The sequence below is a fragment of the Antennarius striatus genome, chromosome 10 (assembly GCF_040054535.1).
Source record: "Antennarius striatus isolate MH-2024 chromosome 10, ASM4005453v1, whole genome shotgun sequence".
In the NCBI taxonomy this organism is placed as follows: Eukaryota; Metazoa; Chordata; class Actinopteri; order Lophiiformes; family Antennariidae; genus Antennarius; species Antennarius striatus.
In genome coordinates this window covers 8,906,078-8,922,838 of record NC_090785.1, presented here as the reverse complement: position 1 = coordinate 8,922,838, position 16,761 = coordinate 8,906,078, and the positions used below count along the sequence as shown (strand labels likewise).

At 40.1% G+C, this 16,761-nt stretch overlaps 1 protein-coding gene across 3 annotated transcripts; it reads right to left on the bottom strand.

Annotated features, from left to right (window-relative positions):
* Positions 1-2,001: 2,001 nt before the first annotated feature.
* dpf2l (D4, zinc and double PHD fingers family 2, like) lies at positions 2,002-9,046 on the bottom strand. Of its 3 annotated transcripts, none has more exons than XM_068325317.1 (11): positions 8,996-9,046; positions 7,887-8,047; positions 7,557-7,664; positions 7,234-7,430; positions 6,568-6,660; positions 6,338-6,422; positions 5,715-5,849; positions 4,637-4,768; positions 4,369-4,481; positions 4,040-4,121; positions 2,002-3,591 (listed from the first exon to the last, which is right to left on the bottom strand). In XM_068325317.1, the coding sequence occupies exons 1-11, from the start codon at positions 9,025-9,027 to the stop codon at positions 3,506-3,508; spliced, it is 1,224 nt and encodes a 407-aa protein (XP_068181418.1). In that variant the 5' UTR covers positions 9,028-9,046; the 3' UTR covers positions 2,002-3,505. The 3 variants fall into 3 exon arrangements, with proteins under 3 accessions (XP_068181418.1, XP_068181419.1, XP_068181420.1); XM_068325318.1 differs by having other exon boundaries at positions 7,234-7,427; XM_068325319.1 differs by lacking the exon at positions 5,715-5,849.
* Between the last annotated feature and the right edge of the window lie 7,715 nt (positions 9,047-16,761).

The window sequence follows — 16,761 nt, the reverse complement described above, 5'->3', positions numbered from 1 at the left end:
ATACATAAGAGTAGCACTTGCCCAGGTGAAGCTACACATATCTGAACTGGTCTCTCAACAATTCATTAAATACACCAGTAAAACATAAACTTATGTCTTAAATTTAAAAAAAAAAAAATGTACTAAAGAAGGGTTCGGTGAGTGAGCATATGGAACCGGCAGGGTTCGGTACCTCCAACAAGGTTAAGAACCACTCAACTAGAGTGTTGTAAATGATAAATACAACATCCAACCAGTCTTCCTTGAGCTCCATAATAGTTCAGTAGGATCATCTTTGATCAACAGGTGTTTGTCAAAGGATGTAGGATCAAATCCTAGTAGTGGCCATTTTGTTTCAGATCTTTGGTCACATGAAAGTTTGAAATGCTCAAAAAGAACCTGAAATGTGATGGAGGAAAAGAAAACACTACTGAACCAGCAAGTATCGACTAACAGAATTTTATTAATATTTTATAATATACAACAGACGCATAAAAGGTTCAAGTCGAATATGTATAAAGAAAAATTAATCAAAAAGTTTGCCTTCTATCAAGTACAAAATACAAATGATATTTGAGTTGTTAGGATATGTAAAATAACATTAAAATGATTTTCTGAAGTTTTATCGAGAATATTTCATCCAGACGTACTGGCTTCGTGTCGCATCTGCATCAAATGAAATGAAGCATTTGTAGTTCCTCACTTTGGCCACAAGAGGGGATCAAACGTATTTACCGTCAAGAGGCCTCTGGCAGAAGGATGCTGAGTTTTGAACAGGAGGCCTAGACTATGGTCTTACTCACACCTATCTAGTTCCTGAGTGTAGAAAAGTTGAAATATGACCTTGCCCTATTTTTCTCAAGGTCATCATCTCATATTCATTCCCTTTGACGCCCGAGCAATGTGTTTTTGTTTCATCTTTCTATCTGCAACGGTTGTGAAGATATTTGGTGGACATACTAACAGACGAACGAACGAACACTGACAATTACAAAACATCACAGCTTTGAAGCGGGATATAAAAAAGATATATTAAAAAAAAACAACTCATGAAACAAAGCAGAAAGCCTGACAAGGTTCTTGTGTCCCACAAAGTTCATGGATGATTGGATGGACACAGTTGCCATCTTTGTTCAGCAAATGAACCAGTAGAGGGGTAATAAAGTGATTAAGATGCATTACCCTCATCTGGCACAGAACTGTGAAACTATGACTCTGGAATGGAAGCCTGGGAATATGGAATGCATAATGTTGTGCTCTGATGATCAAACATTGCAATTCTGGGGTCATTATTTGTGTGACAACTTTGCTTACACAACGGAATATGAACATTATAGGATCTGGGGTTGGAATGACAAATTTCTCTCCAAAATAAACACCCTTGGCTCCATCCCATATACATAGCACAGCCAAAATCAGAGGACAAAACGACAGACCTGTCCCTATGTAAGGCATTAAGGCTGAGGTTTACCACAGTGAATGAATACATGTGAAAGATGTACAACTTTAATTTAAAAGGTAAATTAAAGCTCATGAGTAAATTGCAGAAGTACTGAATCAAAATAATGTATGGTACATTTTAATTTTGTAAATTTACTTTAAATTGAATTTGAATTAATTTAATTTGAATTAAAATAAATGTCTCATGTAAGGATGATGCCATGTAAATTAATGGCTAATTGTATTTGCTTTACAGCTTGTGAATTTTCACAACTACAATGATAGTTACTCTTAACAATGATACATTCAAACACAGCTTCGCACCTATGGGGAGCCCAACTGTATCTGATCTGTTTTGGACCTAAAATGAACCTACATCTGTCTGGATGGTGAGAACGTGACAACAGAAAGGTCCCAGGTAGGGATTCAAAATCACAACCTTCTGCTCACCGCTGCACTTGACTAGCAAACAAATTGCTGCCAACTGATCCCAATACTGTACTTTCAACATCATCTATGGTCCAACAGGGTATAAGCTATGGATATAACATGTGGCTTCAAAAAGAATGAAAAATGGACATGTGATTTAAATTGATATTTATTATAGTCAGGCTAAATCAGTTTTGATAACGATGTAAAAATAAAAATAGCACAACAAAGTACATAATTTTACAAATACTCATAGTGAAGGTCTGACATATCAGAATAATCAAATAAATTCAAACATGTCACAGTCATAAAAAAAATAGAAAAAGTCAATACACAGAATGCATCAGGAGCTATATACTTGGAAGTGTTTGCTATACGATAGACTTTACAAAATTCTACTAGAAAAGACTCCCAGTACCAATGGAATTTCATGTAATATAAAAACAAAAACACAAACAATACAACAACCAAAAAAACAGGTGGTGTGTGTGCATTCATACTGGTGCAACCTACATGCAAATCTGCCTCAGTGTGACAACAACACAAGAAAAAAACTTACAAGCAGCTAGTCTGGAAATGATTTTGTTTCATCAGTTTGACAGCCGCTGTTTAAAAATGACTTGAAGGATGATGTCACCATCAAGTTTTCTTTTAAGATCAGCATTTTCATGTACGAGACTCACAGCGGCCAGTTTTTAAGGTAAGAACGGCTTAAACCGACTTTCCATAAGTCAGCATTTTCAAAACAAGACAACTTTAAATAGAACAATGAGCTCTGTTAGATGAATAAGTAATGGATACTGTCGTAACAGTTAATTTATTTTGCTCCCTAACCCAACTTTAGGTGTTTAACAGTATATGTGTAGCTGTTTTGCATACAGCTCGCGTAACAGAATCAGCAACGAAAAATTTATTTGAACATCTATGATCAAGCAAATATTTTGTGCAAACAGTCTGACATGAAAACCTGAAATGAAAACCAATGTTTAATAATCTGTATAATCATTTTTTTCCATTAATGAAAAGTGATATGACATTATGATAAACTCCACAGGTAATTGTGGCATGTTTTGAAATAATGGACTCTGGTACTGGCCGAATTTCCTCAGGGAAACAGATTCAAATGATAAATTCTCCAATCAGACAAAAGTTCACAGACAAATGCCACTACAAAAGTCAACTAGTAACCAGAACAATAATAATAGTAATATAATAATACTCAACCATATACATGGTGATATTCTTTTACCCACGATCAGGGATCAAAAATAGATAATTTGGCAGAAAAGTAACTGTTATCTTGGCAGTCCACAATATGTCATTTGAGTGTGAAAGGGTGCTGATAATTAGCTGTGGTGCTCGTCCATTTGCTCCTGGGTGATTCCATGGAGACAGCAGTGAGTCCAGATAGTGTGGCTGGATGCAAACACATTGTGTACGTGCTTGACGGAAAGCCTCAGCGACTTTTCAGGCAGGTTGGTAGAGATAATTTGATCCCCAACGGAGCTGGAGATGTTAAGACTTCTAAAGCTGATCTGAGATCTGGCCTAGCTACATCTGGACAGAGCCTGGAGCTGCAAACTGACAGGAGGTCTGATGTTTCCAATGGGGATTGAGGGGGTCCCGTCATGGAGGGGCCGGATTTGTCAATGTGTTGTCACTCGGGGGCAGAGCTCTGGTTCTGCTGGTATATGGAGGCTTTATCCTTCAGCAGCACCAAACACAGGTGACAGCTCCAGCTCCCTGTTAGACACGTTAACACAGTGAGGCAGGGCACAACATTTAAGGGTACACACAAACATAGACTAGTTTAAGATCAAAAATATTTTGATTGTGGAGTAACACAAATTATTTGAAGGAATCACTCTTCGGCACTGGGGACATCAAAACGCACAATTCATTATTTTTTTAAAACATTTAATGGATAATCCCTATAAATATATATCCAACTAAAAATAACAAATTTCAATTTGTAAATTGCGTAAGTGCTGTAACTACACTACCTCATTTTTTTCCTTTTCTTTTGCCAAATAAATTCCCAAATATCTCTGGACAATGTGCCAAAATAATAATAATAATCAACTCCGCATAAAAGAAAAATGGTAAATGAATTCTTTTGCCAATACAGAGTGTTGATATCAGGGATGTGCTTTAGGAGCATGTGAAATTGAAGTCATCCAAGTCATCTTACCCTCTGGTGGTTCAGTCATGGGGGGGCTTAAACAGTACATGTGGTAGCCTCGGTCACAGTCATCACAGAACAGCAGCTGGTCCTTGAGAAGCAACATGTTCAGTCAATGACTTAGATGATTTCAGACGGACAATTGCAAAAAAAAAAAATGTTTATATTGACTGTAGCAGTCAGAAGTTATGGAGTCACACATCAAGGATGTTAGGTTAACAACTTTCAACCCATCATGCATGTAGACTGGGTTCACTTAATCTTTCGGTGGAAGCCTGTCAGTAACATAATTTCAGCAAACAAGCAGGACACACATATTAGAAACATAAAAGGCTCACATCATTTTCTGAGGTGCCGCAAACGTTGCAGCACTTGCACTCGATGCATTGCCAGCGGTAAGTCTTCACGGCAGCCATCATCACTGGTGTGAACTGTAGACAAGTTGGGTGGCCTGCAGGAGGTTGATGACATGGGAAAGATGTCAAATACAAGGAAATATAGTTCTTTAGTAAAATTGTAGGTAACATTTTAATGTCAACAGGCACAACAACAGAGGTTAAGAGAACAGGGCTTAGTGAACCATCAGTTAGGGATGAGATAACATACCTGAGCGTCCACAGTCTGAGCAGGACACCAACTCTTCTGACTGGCCTGTCTTCTGGTTTAAAGTGGAGTCTCCCAGACAGAAATCACAGTAATCATTGGGCATAGCCAGCCCATTGGGACCTTTTTTAGTTGCTGAGTAGGATGAGTGAAGAAATCGTTAAGTGTTCATTCAAACAGCTACTTATGTTATAAAGGAGCATTCAGTGGTCCTGAAGTGCAAGACATGATGAAAAAAATAAAATAAAAAAACAACAACTCTAGACAGCAGAACCTTTTCAGGTTTTCTGCTTTGTTTCAAAAGTTCACGGATGATTGGATGGAAACACTTGCCATCTTGGAACAGCAAATGAACCAGTAGAGGGGATCTAAAAATGATTAAGATGCATTACCCTCAACATTGCTAAAGGAAACTGAAAACTTAGTGACATTATTATGTTAAGTATTTCATCTTTAATTTTAATATTAGTGGTGCTGTGCTTTCTTCATTGGAGTTTGTTTTCTTAACTCAATTCCCTGTTTCCTGTTGTGGTTTTGATTCTAATTCATCAGAGTGCCTTACACTTCAGGGCCATCATTAGAATCAGACAATTTTCACCAACATCTTTAATGTTATACCTGGAAAGTTGCTGATGAAGTTCAACCGTAGCACAACGCAGTTTAGAACTCAAATATCTGGAACTTCTGAAGCAGTTTTACAAACCTTTCATGCCACATTATCCAACAATTGCTTTTTACCTCACAAGTGGCTAATAATCTACCAAATCGAGATCTGACCCAATGATTTGGTGACAAAAAATCCTCGCTGAATGTAGTTGCTAGAAAAATGTCATATGCGCAGAAGAGCAATGCGATGGTGAGGGAAAAAAAGATGATATGATGATATAATGGGGGGGAAAATGCCAGGAATCCTGACAGTTCAGGAACCTTAAGTCTAGTTTGAGACTCAAGAAAAAAAAAAGAGAAACTCAAAAAAAGAATGAGAGAGAGACATCCTCTGTACAAACACAGGCTACATTGCATGCAATCAAACCTCCTTCCTCTCTCTCAGTCTCTCTCTCAGCACTAGAGAGTGACTCACTCTTCTGCTCCTCAGGCTGGCGAGGAGTGGGTGGTGCCTCGATCTCCTCGCGGTCCTCGCCCTCCTCCTCGGCCAGGTGAGAATGTGTGTAGTGGTAGCTCAGGCCAGGACGGTTCTTGTAGCGCTTCCCACAGACTGACACACACACAGGTTCACACAAAGTTACAGCGATGGAAGCCAATTCTAAACACCGTCCAAAAAGGCCCAAGGTGGAACCACAAATCCATACTGTTCACTCCACAAATAACTTCACCATCTTTAAAAAAAAAAAAATCATTTTGCAATGGTAAATTTGTATTTGACGCGCAGGTCGCAAACTCAAACAACGAAGGTGAGCATTCTCATAGCAATCGATAGCTAACAGGAAACTACAGAGCACACGCAGAAAAACAAAAAAGCCAACAACAAAAGCCAAAAAACAAACACAAAAAAAGCAAAAAGTGGACAAAACCGCATCAGAAGGGCTTCTCATCTTATTTTCATATTGATTATATAAGTTCCAAATGGGGTCTTTCTGATCACACTATGCACTGAAAATGGTTGTTTCTATCATCCAGGCAAAGCCAAAGCCTCTCTTGATGACATGCATGAGACAAAGAAGTTGAGAGAAAACTTCTACTCACTGTCACAAGCGTAAGGCTTATCCCTCTCCTCAAGTGCTGCAGCGGCAGCTTCTTGTTTTTTCTTGCCATTCTTGTCACTACGACCCTAAAAAGACCATTTAACAGTTGGGATGGTCAGTACAATGGAAAAAACATGTCTTACTTTTAAAGTAAAAATGTTTTAGTCCAACAAAGAACAACAAAAAACACTAAATGAAAGGTGGTTATTGAAATGTCAATCTGGAGCTCACCTTGGACTTGCTCTTGCCTCGTCTCTTTGGGGTCTCGTCCTCAAAGTCATCATCATCCAGGTCGTCCAGGTAGTCATCATGGTCCAGGACTCTCTGCAATACAGTGGTCTGAATTAGGTTGCACTGTACTAATAACTTGGGTCCATTCTTTACAGGAGTTAGGTTTTGACGGCTGTATGAACTTGGCAAGTTGAACTAGTGCAACATGACTTTCTAACTTATGTATCCATCTGCTCCCTCCACTAAACCAGACTGAGGAGATGCAATAACAATACAAAAAATATTTTATTACAAAAACTATGTACTAAAATATCTAGTTGGTATCACTATAAGCCAAGCTCCATAATATCTTGACAAGCAGCTGTGGTAAAAGGTTATTATTGTTTGCTACTCAAACCTCTGAATGGAAATACTGAAGCAGTGTTGAATGTGAATCTGCATTTGGCTTCATAGCTGTAGAGATTTCAACAGACCTGTTAAGAATACTAGATGGTGTTGATTGTCACCATATGTTTTTTAGCAAATGAACAAACGTTATCAATAGGCTTAAAGACTTCTTAGTCAAAAAACTATGTGTACAGTAGTTTAAATTTCTAAGTAACATTAGAAAAGTTGCCTTGAAAACTTGTAAAAAAAAAGGGGGATTCGCTTGGGCTCTAGCCAGACCTTGCGGACACGTCCAGAAGACGTGTGAGTTGTTACAGAGTTGGCAGGAGGCTCCACCGTCGCTGTGTCATCCTCAGAGCCGCGGAGGTCTGATACCACACTCCTCCTATCAACAGGGTCCCCTTTCAGCAGGGCCTCCAAACTGCTGCCATCCACCACCCCCAATGAATCTCGCTTCAAGCCAAGGTCCAGATCTGCTACAGATAAACCAAAACAGTAATGCAAACACAAACATGATTATATTCATCAAGATATACTTGTTCAGTATAAATTAACCCAACATGTTTCTGACTAGAGATCAATCATTCCTACAGAGATGATACCTGCTTTAAGAGGGGGAAAGGCCAAGCGTGGGTCCTCAGGAGGATGGGAACGCCGTTTCTTCCTCCAGCGACGGGCTGGGTAGGTGTAAAGCTGCCCTGGAGCTACACCTGACAAGATATTGAGCAGTCAAAACAGAAATAGCTAATTATAGCTCTTAAGAAATATATGCCAATTATTTATCTGAAGAAAAATGAATGGGTCCCTCTGTTTCTTTTAATGGTTATCATTCTGTACAGCTGGCATGTCGAAATGCACATTTGTTTATATTCTACTTCTTCAGAGTACACGTTTGTGTCAATCTGAATGGTCAATATCCACTTATTTTGTACCGGCACTTCGGTGTCTCTTCTCCATCCAGATGTAACAGTTGGACTGGGCAACACCAGTTTGTGAGTCCAGGAAAGGCATGAGGATGCTGCGCTCAGCACACAAACGGGCGTTGTAACTATGACACTGCTCCATTGCATCTCTATAATACTGCTCTCCTAGCCTGCAGTGGAGATGGCAGAAAAAAAGTGAAGGTCAAATAATAACTTACAACATCATAGCTGGACAAATATTTCAAATCAAACAGATTAAATTAAACAAAAATTACATGATTAAAACTTTTGTTCATCTGTAAACATAATGCATTATTCGTTTTGTAATGCCTGAGCAGTGGATACGTACAATTTCCTCCGGGATTAATAAAGTACCTATCTTATTGTTGACTCTGAACCTACATCTCTGTCAAGCACAGTTTCCAAGTGTCTTAATTGTCACTTTTTCCAATTTGTAATCTTTCTAGAATTTAACAATTGTGAACTTAAAATATATAATAACTTAATATAAATTGGCCCAGCCGATCACCCGGGTTCTATAAACATCTTGGTGGATAACAATCAGTAATTGCTGTGGTACAGGAGCGACCTTGTTCCTTACTACTGTCTATATTCTCAGCTTCACTCCCGACGTGTCGCTTTATTCTGTCGGACTGTAAAACCTTTATTTAGCAGAAGGACAAACACAAAGATCACTGACTTCACTTGAACCACTTACGGTGACAAACATCGGGAGGGATTTCAGAACAAAAGGACGATTGTTAGCAAGCATTTTGTCAAAACAAAGCCCGTACCAGAATGAGAGAATGAAGGGAAAACACCTATTCTTCTGCATGCGTATATCTAGGAACAATATGGATGACATGGAACCACGTTACACGTCCTCTGCGAGGTTACATTAGTAAGATGCGCCTAAACAATCGCTTCGCCCCGTTTGTATCTGGTCAAAGCTAACAGCTAGCCGTAGCCCGGTGGATATTATTTTCTTTGGACAATGGTTGTATCGAGAATAATATTTTAATTTTTTTAGCAAATCCAAATTAAAATAGCATCCATTTCAACGTGAATTTTGGTATCGCTGCTCGTTTTACTGTGACAGTAAATAAAGGTAAACTTACACTTTCACAACACTATCGACGGCCGCCGCCATGTTTGCTAATTGCGGTTGTGCAAAGTTCTACTGCGCATGCGCTGACATATTTCTGCGCATTACTGCCGCCCAGAGGCGAAGATTTGTAGTACGTGTTACATAGGGGAGATCATGTCATAAAAGTCACAGGAAATATTTCCTCATTTTAACTCTTTATTTTTGCTCATTTTAAACTCTGGACAATGATGTGTTTGTCACTGCATATCTGGAGGGGGGGGGGTATTTTTTTTCTTTCTTCCATAACCATTTTATGTTCAGATGGGAAATATGTGCCAACCGGTAATAACGATCTTCATTCTCTTTTATTCCAAAATATTTCCTGAGGGGTCGACAATCAGTGTAGGCATTTAATGATTCACAAAGAACTGAATACTGAGACAAGGACTGTTATGTGATGTATATCAGGACTATGCAGGAGGTAACAATGAACAAATTTCATTTAGTCAAAATGTTGTTCTTTCAACTCATTTCATGAATTTCACACATAATTTACTCATTTTCACTATTTTTTAAATTCATATTTGCACCTTGGTTTTTACAATCGTTATACTTAGTATAGATCAAATGATACATTTTTTCAACAATAAATTCCCGTGTCACCCAATTTTTTAAGATATAAATTGTTAAAGCAGACATGATATACTAGCTCCACATCCAATTATATTAGCATCTGATTAAATCATTTATCTTTCAGTCCTGCATTTTGTCATTAACAGGAATTCAGTCTCATTCTGAATTTCATGGTTAGCATTCTTACCAGTTCCTATGTCATTATTCACTACCACTATGTTGTTTGGTGGTTTCTCGATTTTGGCTTTGAATATGTTCCATTTCTCAGGAATTGGTTCCTTGTTGAAAAGAAGTGAAGCGAGGTAGGAGAACAACAAAGTAGAAAGGATGGTGGACAACATACAGATAGTCCTAACAGGAGAGTGCTGTACATATTCACCATCCTCAAGAGTGCAACCTGGGAGGTGAATAACAATAGGCACAATAGGCAACCCCATTGATGGCTCACCACTCAACACTCTCAGCAACACTCCAACCACCAAGTCCATGATGGAGCCATAGCCGTTGGAGATGTCCAAGAATAGGACACAAACGAGTTGAGGGAACATGATGGTATAGGTTATATCTGAGGCCAGGATCCAGAAAAACAGTATGCTGTTTTTTAAGAAGGTGAGTGATGTTCCGGCCAATCGAACCAACACCACAGTGACACGGATGACCCACTGGATCTCACAATCTGAGGCCTGTAGTGGAAAAAGAAATAAGAAAATACAGAGGTGTCTTCAGAGGTAATTAGTTAATTCTAAAAGCAAAACAGATAATAGAAATGTTACATAAGAATAGAAATGTTAAAGTTTGTTTGTGTCAACACTGGTTTACTAACAAATTGTTTTAAATGATATAAACTCACCAAACTAAAGAAAATAAGGATTAGCTGTATGTCAGTGTAGGCCACAGAGTAGAGGCCTCCAGCCAGCGTGTAGATGATGGCTACTGCAGCAGAGATCCAAATGCAAACCGTGTAGGACACTCATTGTGGAACCTATGAAATACACCAAAGTATATATTAATTTCATTCATTTAACACAACTTTACAATAAATTCTCATTATGTTTAGTTGCTCAGTATCAAAAGCATCTGTAATTCCTCTATGTATTCCAACTTCCTTTGCAGTCCCTTTCCCGCTGACATTGGGTTACAGACAGCAAAGAAGAAGAATATATACTTTATTAATCCCCTCAGGGAAATTACATTTGTCACTCAGGTGTACAATTGTTACATTTTTGTGTTAGTTTTTCACACAGTATGTACAGGCCCCTGTTAAAAACCACAGCACACAAGGGGGGGCCTGTAAGCATGCAGTTAGTACACAGTACACAACATCAAGCTGTTCATCGGGAGGCAGAGTGACAGGCAGCAGCTTCCTGGAGTGCGCCCCGATAGAGCAGCTCGTAGGGAGAACGCCGCCTTGCTCAAGGGCGCCTCGGCAGTGGTTGGGAGGTGAGCTGACTCCTCCCACCATCAGCTCACGCTCCGGAGATGTTCTGGTGGGAGCGGGAATCGATCCACTGATGGCTGGGAGATCTGTCTTCAAGACATCTGCTCTACCGCTGAGACACTGCCGCCCCACCCCAGCATACACCACAGATAGGTTGTTGGTCTGTCATGGGGTCCAACACAGAAAGACAAACCGTGATATTTAGATACAGACATGTAGTTGTCATGGTTTGGCCCCTTATAGTATATGTTCTCATGCACCTACAGTATATTATAAGGGGCCAGAATACCTGGCCGAAACACAAAATACATGAAAAACATGAATACTTCACACAGAAATTTAACAGCTCTGAACACATTGGACCTTGGAGCTAAAATGCTAAGCTATCCTGTCACATAGTCCCTTAAATCTTTGACAGCATTAGAATAATCATAATTTTCTGTTGATTTCTTTTTCTTTGTTAATCTTGTTAGTTTGTTGGGGCTCACACTCAAGGATCTAGAGCAGGGGTCTCCAAACTTTTTCCTGTAAGGGCCACATAACTTCTGTCTTCTGATGGGCGGCCAGGGTCAGTTTGTAATATAAAAACTGTGACGATTGGGTTTCTAAATGTAAACATTTATTGTATTCCAGAACAAAATATTAATAACCCTTTCCAGTTGTGCTATTTGGGAGGACGGCATAGAAATCAATGAGACTGTCCGGCTTGAATGCATCTTTCAGGACGTTGTAGTTCTGTAACTCTGCAAACTCAAACTGAGAAGAAGGCTGGGCTTCAACGAGGCGGCAACAAAGAGGTTATGGAAAAGACGGACTTATTTTGCATTAGCATGTAGTTCACGGAATCGCTCACGGAACTCCGTCTCCAGCATTTCCAGTGCTTCCACACAGCTTTCAGCTGGGAACGAGACTGCTGAGTTCTCTGCAGAGAGGTTTTGGTAGCAGGGAGATGGATGAAGTTGTGTTTTTTGACTTTGTCCAAAACCAGCTCTAGTTTCACCTCAAACGCTTTTATGTAGGAAACATGTCGCAAATGAGTTTCTCCTGGTCTTGTAGCTCAAGTTAAGGCTGTTCAGCATTTTTTGTCACGTCTGTTAAAAATGTGAGGTTCCATTGTCATTCTGGACCGATCAGCTTTGGAACTGTTTTGCTGGGGTGGCAATTTCTGGTACTGTTTAGGGGGCCGTGCCAAATGGGGAGGCGGACTGCATCCAGCCCACGGGCCTTAGTTTGGAGATTACTGATCTAGAGGATCACCAGCTAAACTTCTGTTGTGTCAGGTTGGGACAATGACAGTCTCTCACACCTCTGCAACACCTGTACTGGAGAAGAGGGAGTGCCTGGAACATTTAGTGAAGCTCCTTCAGTGGGGAACACTAAATGAGTACAATGTAACATGGCACCCCAGCCATGTTTGACACAACCTTTATCTTACTGGAGGAACATTTCATTGTTCACTTTGAACATCAGTGAGTGGGCATTAGGAGGGAGGAATATCTCACCATCTAGCCCTGGCACTAAGTAGTTTGATACTTGCAGTCACTCCTAGTTCATTACTGGTTGCAGATAGCACAATATATCCATAGACTGGCATGCCTCAGGCAGTGGGATCAGGTTTCAACTAGGAAGCAAAAAAGCATACACTGCTCTGATGTACAGCATATGTCATGTTACACAGCAATACGTTCCAGGAACAATTAGGAGCTAATGGATTTCTCATGGAAGTGTGTGTGGCTGCATGGCACAAAATAAGGTATTACGGCATTTAACCCTGTCAGTGGCCCAAGGCAAAAAGATGGAGCCAGTGAGATTGCTGGCAGGGTATTACCAGTTGTTTGGGCACAGTGTCACTGACCAGGTCAGCACGTAACAGGCCAGACCTGTAAGGGTGCATAAACACTGCTCCAATGGACGAGGTGTGTCAGCTGCTTCTTAAGAAAATGAATCCAGTGCTTAAATAGACATTAGATTACACTAACGTATCGCTCTTCTTTGTCCTACGTGCTGATGCATTGAGTAGAGGCCGAGAGGCCACTTCATCCTGACAGAAACTGGGGGTCCGATGTACACCATGAATTTTAAAATTAGTCACAACACTGTGGAGCTAGAGTAATCAGGTGAATGGCAATTAGGTGAAGGGTTGGCACTCCACATTACTGGCTGCTGTCCACTAGCATTTCTTCAATTAACTGCTTGGTTGCATCAGGTTAGATACACAGATTGGACTCGAAGCAGCCGTCCATCCATTTTCCTTGATACTTTATCTTTTATTGCAGGTCATGGGGAGCTGGAGCTTATCCCAGCAGGCTTAGGGCGTGAGGCAGTGGACACTCCGGACACGACGCCAGTGCACCACGGAGCCACAGAGAGACGGACAACCACGCATGCTCACACTCACACCTATGGGCAATTTGGAACGACCAATTAACCTGGACTGCATGTCTTTGGAGGTGGGAGGAAGCCGGAGAACCCAGAGAGAACCCACGCAGATATGGGGAGAACATGCGAACTCTGCATAGGAAGGGAAGTAAATCCGAAACCGCCTTGCTGTGCGGCGACAGCGCTACCTACTGCACCACCCCTAGACGAAGCACTAGTCCACAACTGGAATCTTGGCATGGTCGCCTTTTATTTATTTGTGTCCATGTGCATTTTTAGAGCTTGGCCCTGTGGCCTAATGCTTTGGTAAGATGCTGATAGTTTCCCTGGTAAAGACAATAATCTTAAGAGTAATTTCCTTAAACTAACGATCACATTACAATAAAAGACAGAAGAGATATGTTACATTATTGAAAGTCGTGACTTTGAGAGAACCATATATCAGTGTCACTTACCTAGAGCAATAAGAGTCCCTGTGACCCAGATTATGTCAGTTATCAGTAGTGCCACTGAAAGAAGTCCACTTATTAAACTTCCATACTTGATCTGGAACGGGTCCATCATTGTCACATATTCTCTGTCTCTCATTGGTTTGGCAAAGAAGAGTCCAACTAAACAATTCAATCACAGGCAGCCAAATAGAAGAGTGTCACTTTTAGACATGTCTAAATTTTATCTTTTCCTGTCATTTTTGAACAACCTCAAATGCAATGTACATGTTCTTCCTGAACATGTACTGGTGAATAAAGAAATTAGCAAAATGATGTTAAGTTCATTAAGAATCAAATCCTAAAGACATATCCCATGAAATTTATTGTCACATTAAAATTACACCATGACCCGCGACAGCGGATGAAGCGGGTATAAAAAAAATAAATGAACAAATGAATTACAATTACAACAAAATACAAGGAAAAGGAGATATATTTCATTATGGCAAAACATGTTTTTCACAGAGTGTGGAAAGCATGTCCCTTGTGTCACTTTCCGAGACCAATAAGAGTTCCTGTGACCCAGAGTAAGGCAGTTATCAGTACTGCCACTGAAAGTACTCCACTTATTAAATTTCCATACTTAATCTGGTCCATCATTGTCATATATTCTCTGTCTCTCATTGGTTTGGCAAAGAAGAGTCCACCTTAACAATTCAATAAAAGGAAGGTAAACGTAATTGTTTCATTGTTTCTCTGAATTTTAAGGAAAGCAGAGATGTAAAACATTTTAAAATCCAATTAATATTATGTATTACATATTTAAAATGATATGTCAAAGAAACAAAACAATGTGTATCAATAATAAACATTCAACTTTAGAAACACAGAGCTACATTAAGATTTTATGTCAGATGGTAGCTGCTTTGTTTCTGAGGGCTTTCTAACATTATTCACTGTTATTAGTATAACTGGATCAGATATTATGAAATATAATATTGACTAATATTGGCACTGAGCCTGCAATGTCTCAACCTTTCTGGCTGAGACACTGCAAGCTACAGTTAACCGCCGGGAATGCAGCATAGACGCTCTCTGGGAACAACTGGTCAGGTTCTCAGTAACTGTTCAGAGTCATCGAGTTACCAACAGCATGCTCTGGGCTCCAGATTCAGCTGCCGACCTAATGCGGCGGTGGACAGCCGCCATAGCGTGGCTGTCTGCATTCTTCGCAGTTCCAGCTCCTGTTCTGTCACCGGTGTTGCCCTCGGGCACTGAAATGCTGATTTACATGCATAAGCACACACTGAAAATACAGAGAAGTGAGTAAACACTCATGGACCTATGAATATGCATCCTATCCTGGAGGCCATTCGGGCCCTGCAACATTTGATTTCAAGACGCAGAATTCACATATTCACCAACAAAGTTATCGATTCTTGGATATTTGTGAGGACGCCTATCAGCTGATCTAGGTGATCAATGATGTCTCCGATTGCTCTATCAATTTCTTCTTGTGACCCCAGTACAGCATAAGTGAGGACGCAGCCAGTGGGGTGGACGGCAGCAGCCGGGGGTTGCGGTGTAGTGGCAGGGAGTGTGTGTTGGAGGGGATGGGCAAATATCCATTAATATATGCTGCTGTTAATGCTGTACAGGATTTTGGGCAGGATGGAGGCTGTCCATGTTGACGCGTGAGAGGTGGTTAACATCCTGAACAAGGCAGAAGCTCATCACAACCAACACAAACAAAGACAAAAAAAATCATTAACACTCACACGTATGGACAGTTTAGCCTGCCAAGCTTACAGGTTTATTCTTGTTTTAATATTATTATTCAAAAAACCATAAGTTTGAGTCAAAAAGGCAAATTTAAAAAACGAGTGTGTCAGGTTCAGACCAAGATTCAGGACTCGAATGGAAATAAAATGAAGCACAGGAAATAGTTTAAATAACAACACTTCAAGAACAAAAAACTGAAAAACAAAACTATGTCAAAACAGATGTCCAAACAGGAATCCTAAAATCAAAATTGAAAGGGCAAATGAACAAAAAAAAAAATCCTCAGAAAATAAAAATTGCAAGAAAAAAATCACATTAGGGAAAAAACAAACCTGAGTGTCAGGAATCCACAGTGAATTACTCTATATACAGTATAGCCTCTTAAAGTGGTTAGATTCAGTTGACCAGTTTCACTAGTGACTAAAGTTACGGTGGGTAAGAAAACACCTTTTGTCCCAAAATTCCAAAATCATTGCCTTATTTCTATTAATTTGATCAGTAACCTTTAATCAGTAACATATTTGCACATGTTGTCCAGCTTTTGTTTATGGTTAACACATTTGTGATTAAAGTTGACCTTCCATTAGCAATTCTGGTTAAAATAAAACACACACGCATGCACGCACGCACACACACGCACACACACACACACACGCACGCACACACACACACACACACACACACACACACACACACACACACACACACACACACACACACACACACACAGACCATCACACTGCCACCACCATGCTTTACTGTTGGCATCATGTTCTTTTCATCAAATGCTGTGTCATTTTTACGGCAGATGTAACGGGCTGCACACCGTCCAAGAAGTTCAATTTTTTGACTCATCAGTCCACAGAATATTTCTCCAAAAATGTTGAGGATCATCAAGATGCTTTTTGGCAAATTTGAGGCGAGCCTTGGTGTTCTTTTGTGACAGCAGTGGTTTTTGCCTGGGAACTCTCCCACGGATGCCTTTTGTGGCCAGTGTCTTTCTTATAGTGGAGTCGTGAACACCGATCTTAACTGAGGCCAGCGAGGCCTGCAGTTTTTTGGATGTTTTTCTAGGTTCTTTTATGACCTCCTGGATGAGTTGTCATCGCACTCTTGGAGTAATCTTCGTTGGGC

Excerpts from the sequence above, each read along its gene's own strand:
- dpf2l (XM_068325317.1), bottom strand. The coding sequence starts at position 9,027 with ATGGCGGCGGCCGTCGATAGTGTTGTGAAAGT. Across the intron at positions 4,482-4,636 it reads CTCAGACTGTGGACGCTCAG|GCCACCCAACTTGTCTACAG; the intron begins GTATGTTATCTC and ends AACCTCCTGCAG. Across the intron at positions 3,592-4,039 it reads CATGACTGAACCACCAGAGG|GGAGCTGGAGCTGTCACCTG; the intron begins GTAAGATGACTT and ends CGTGTCTAACAG.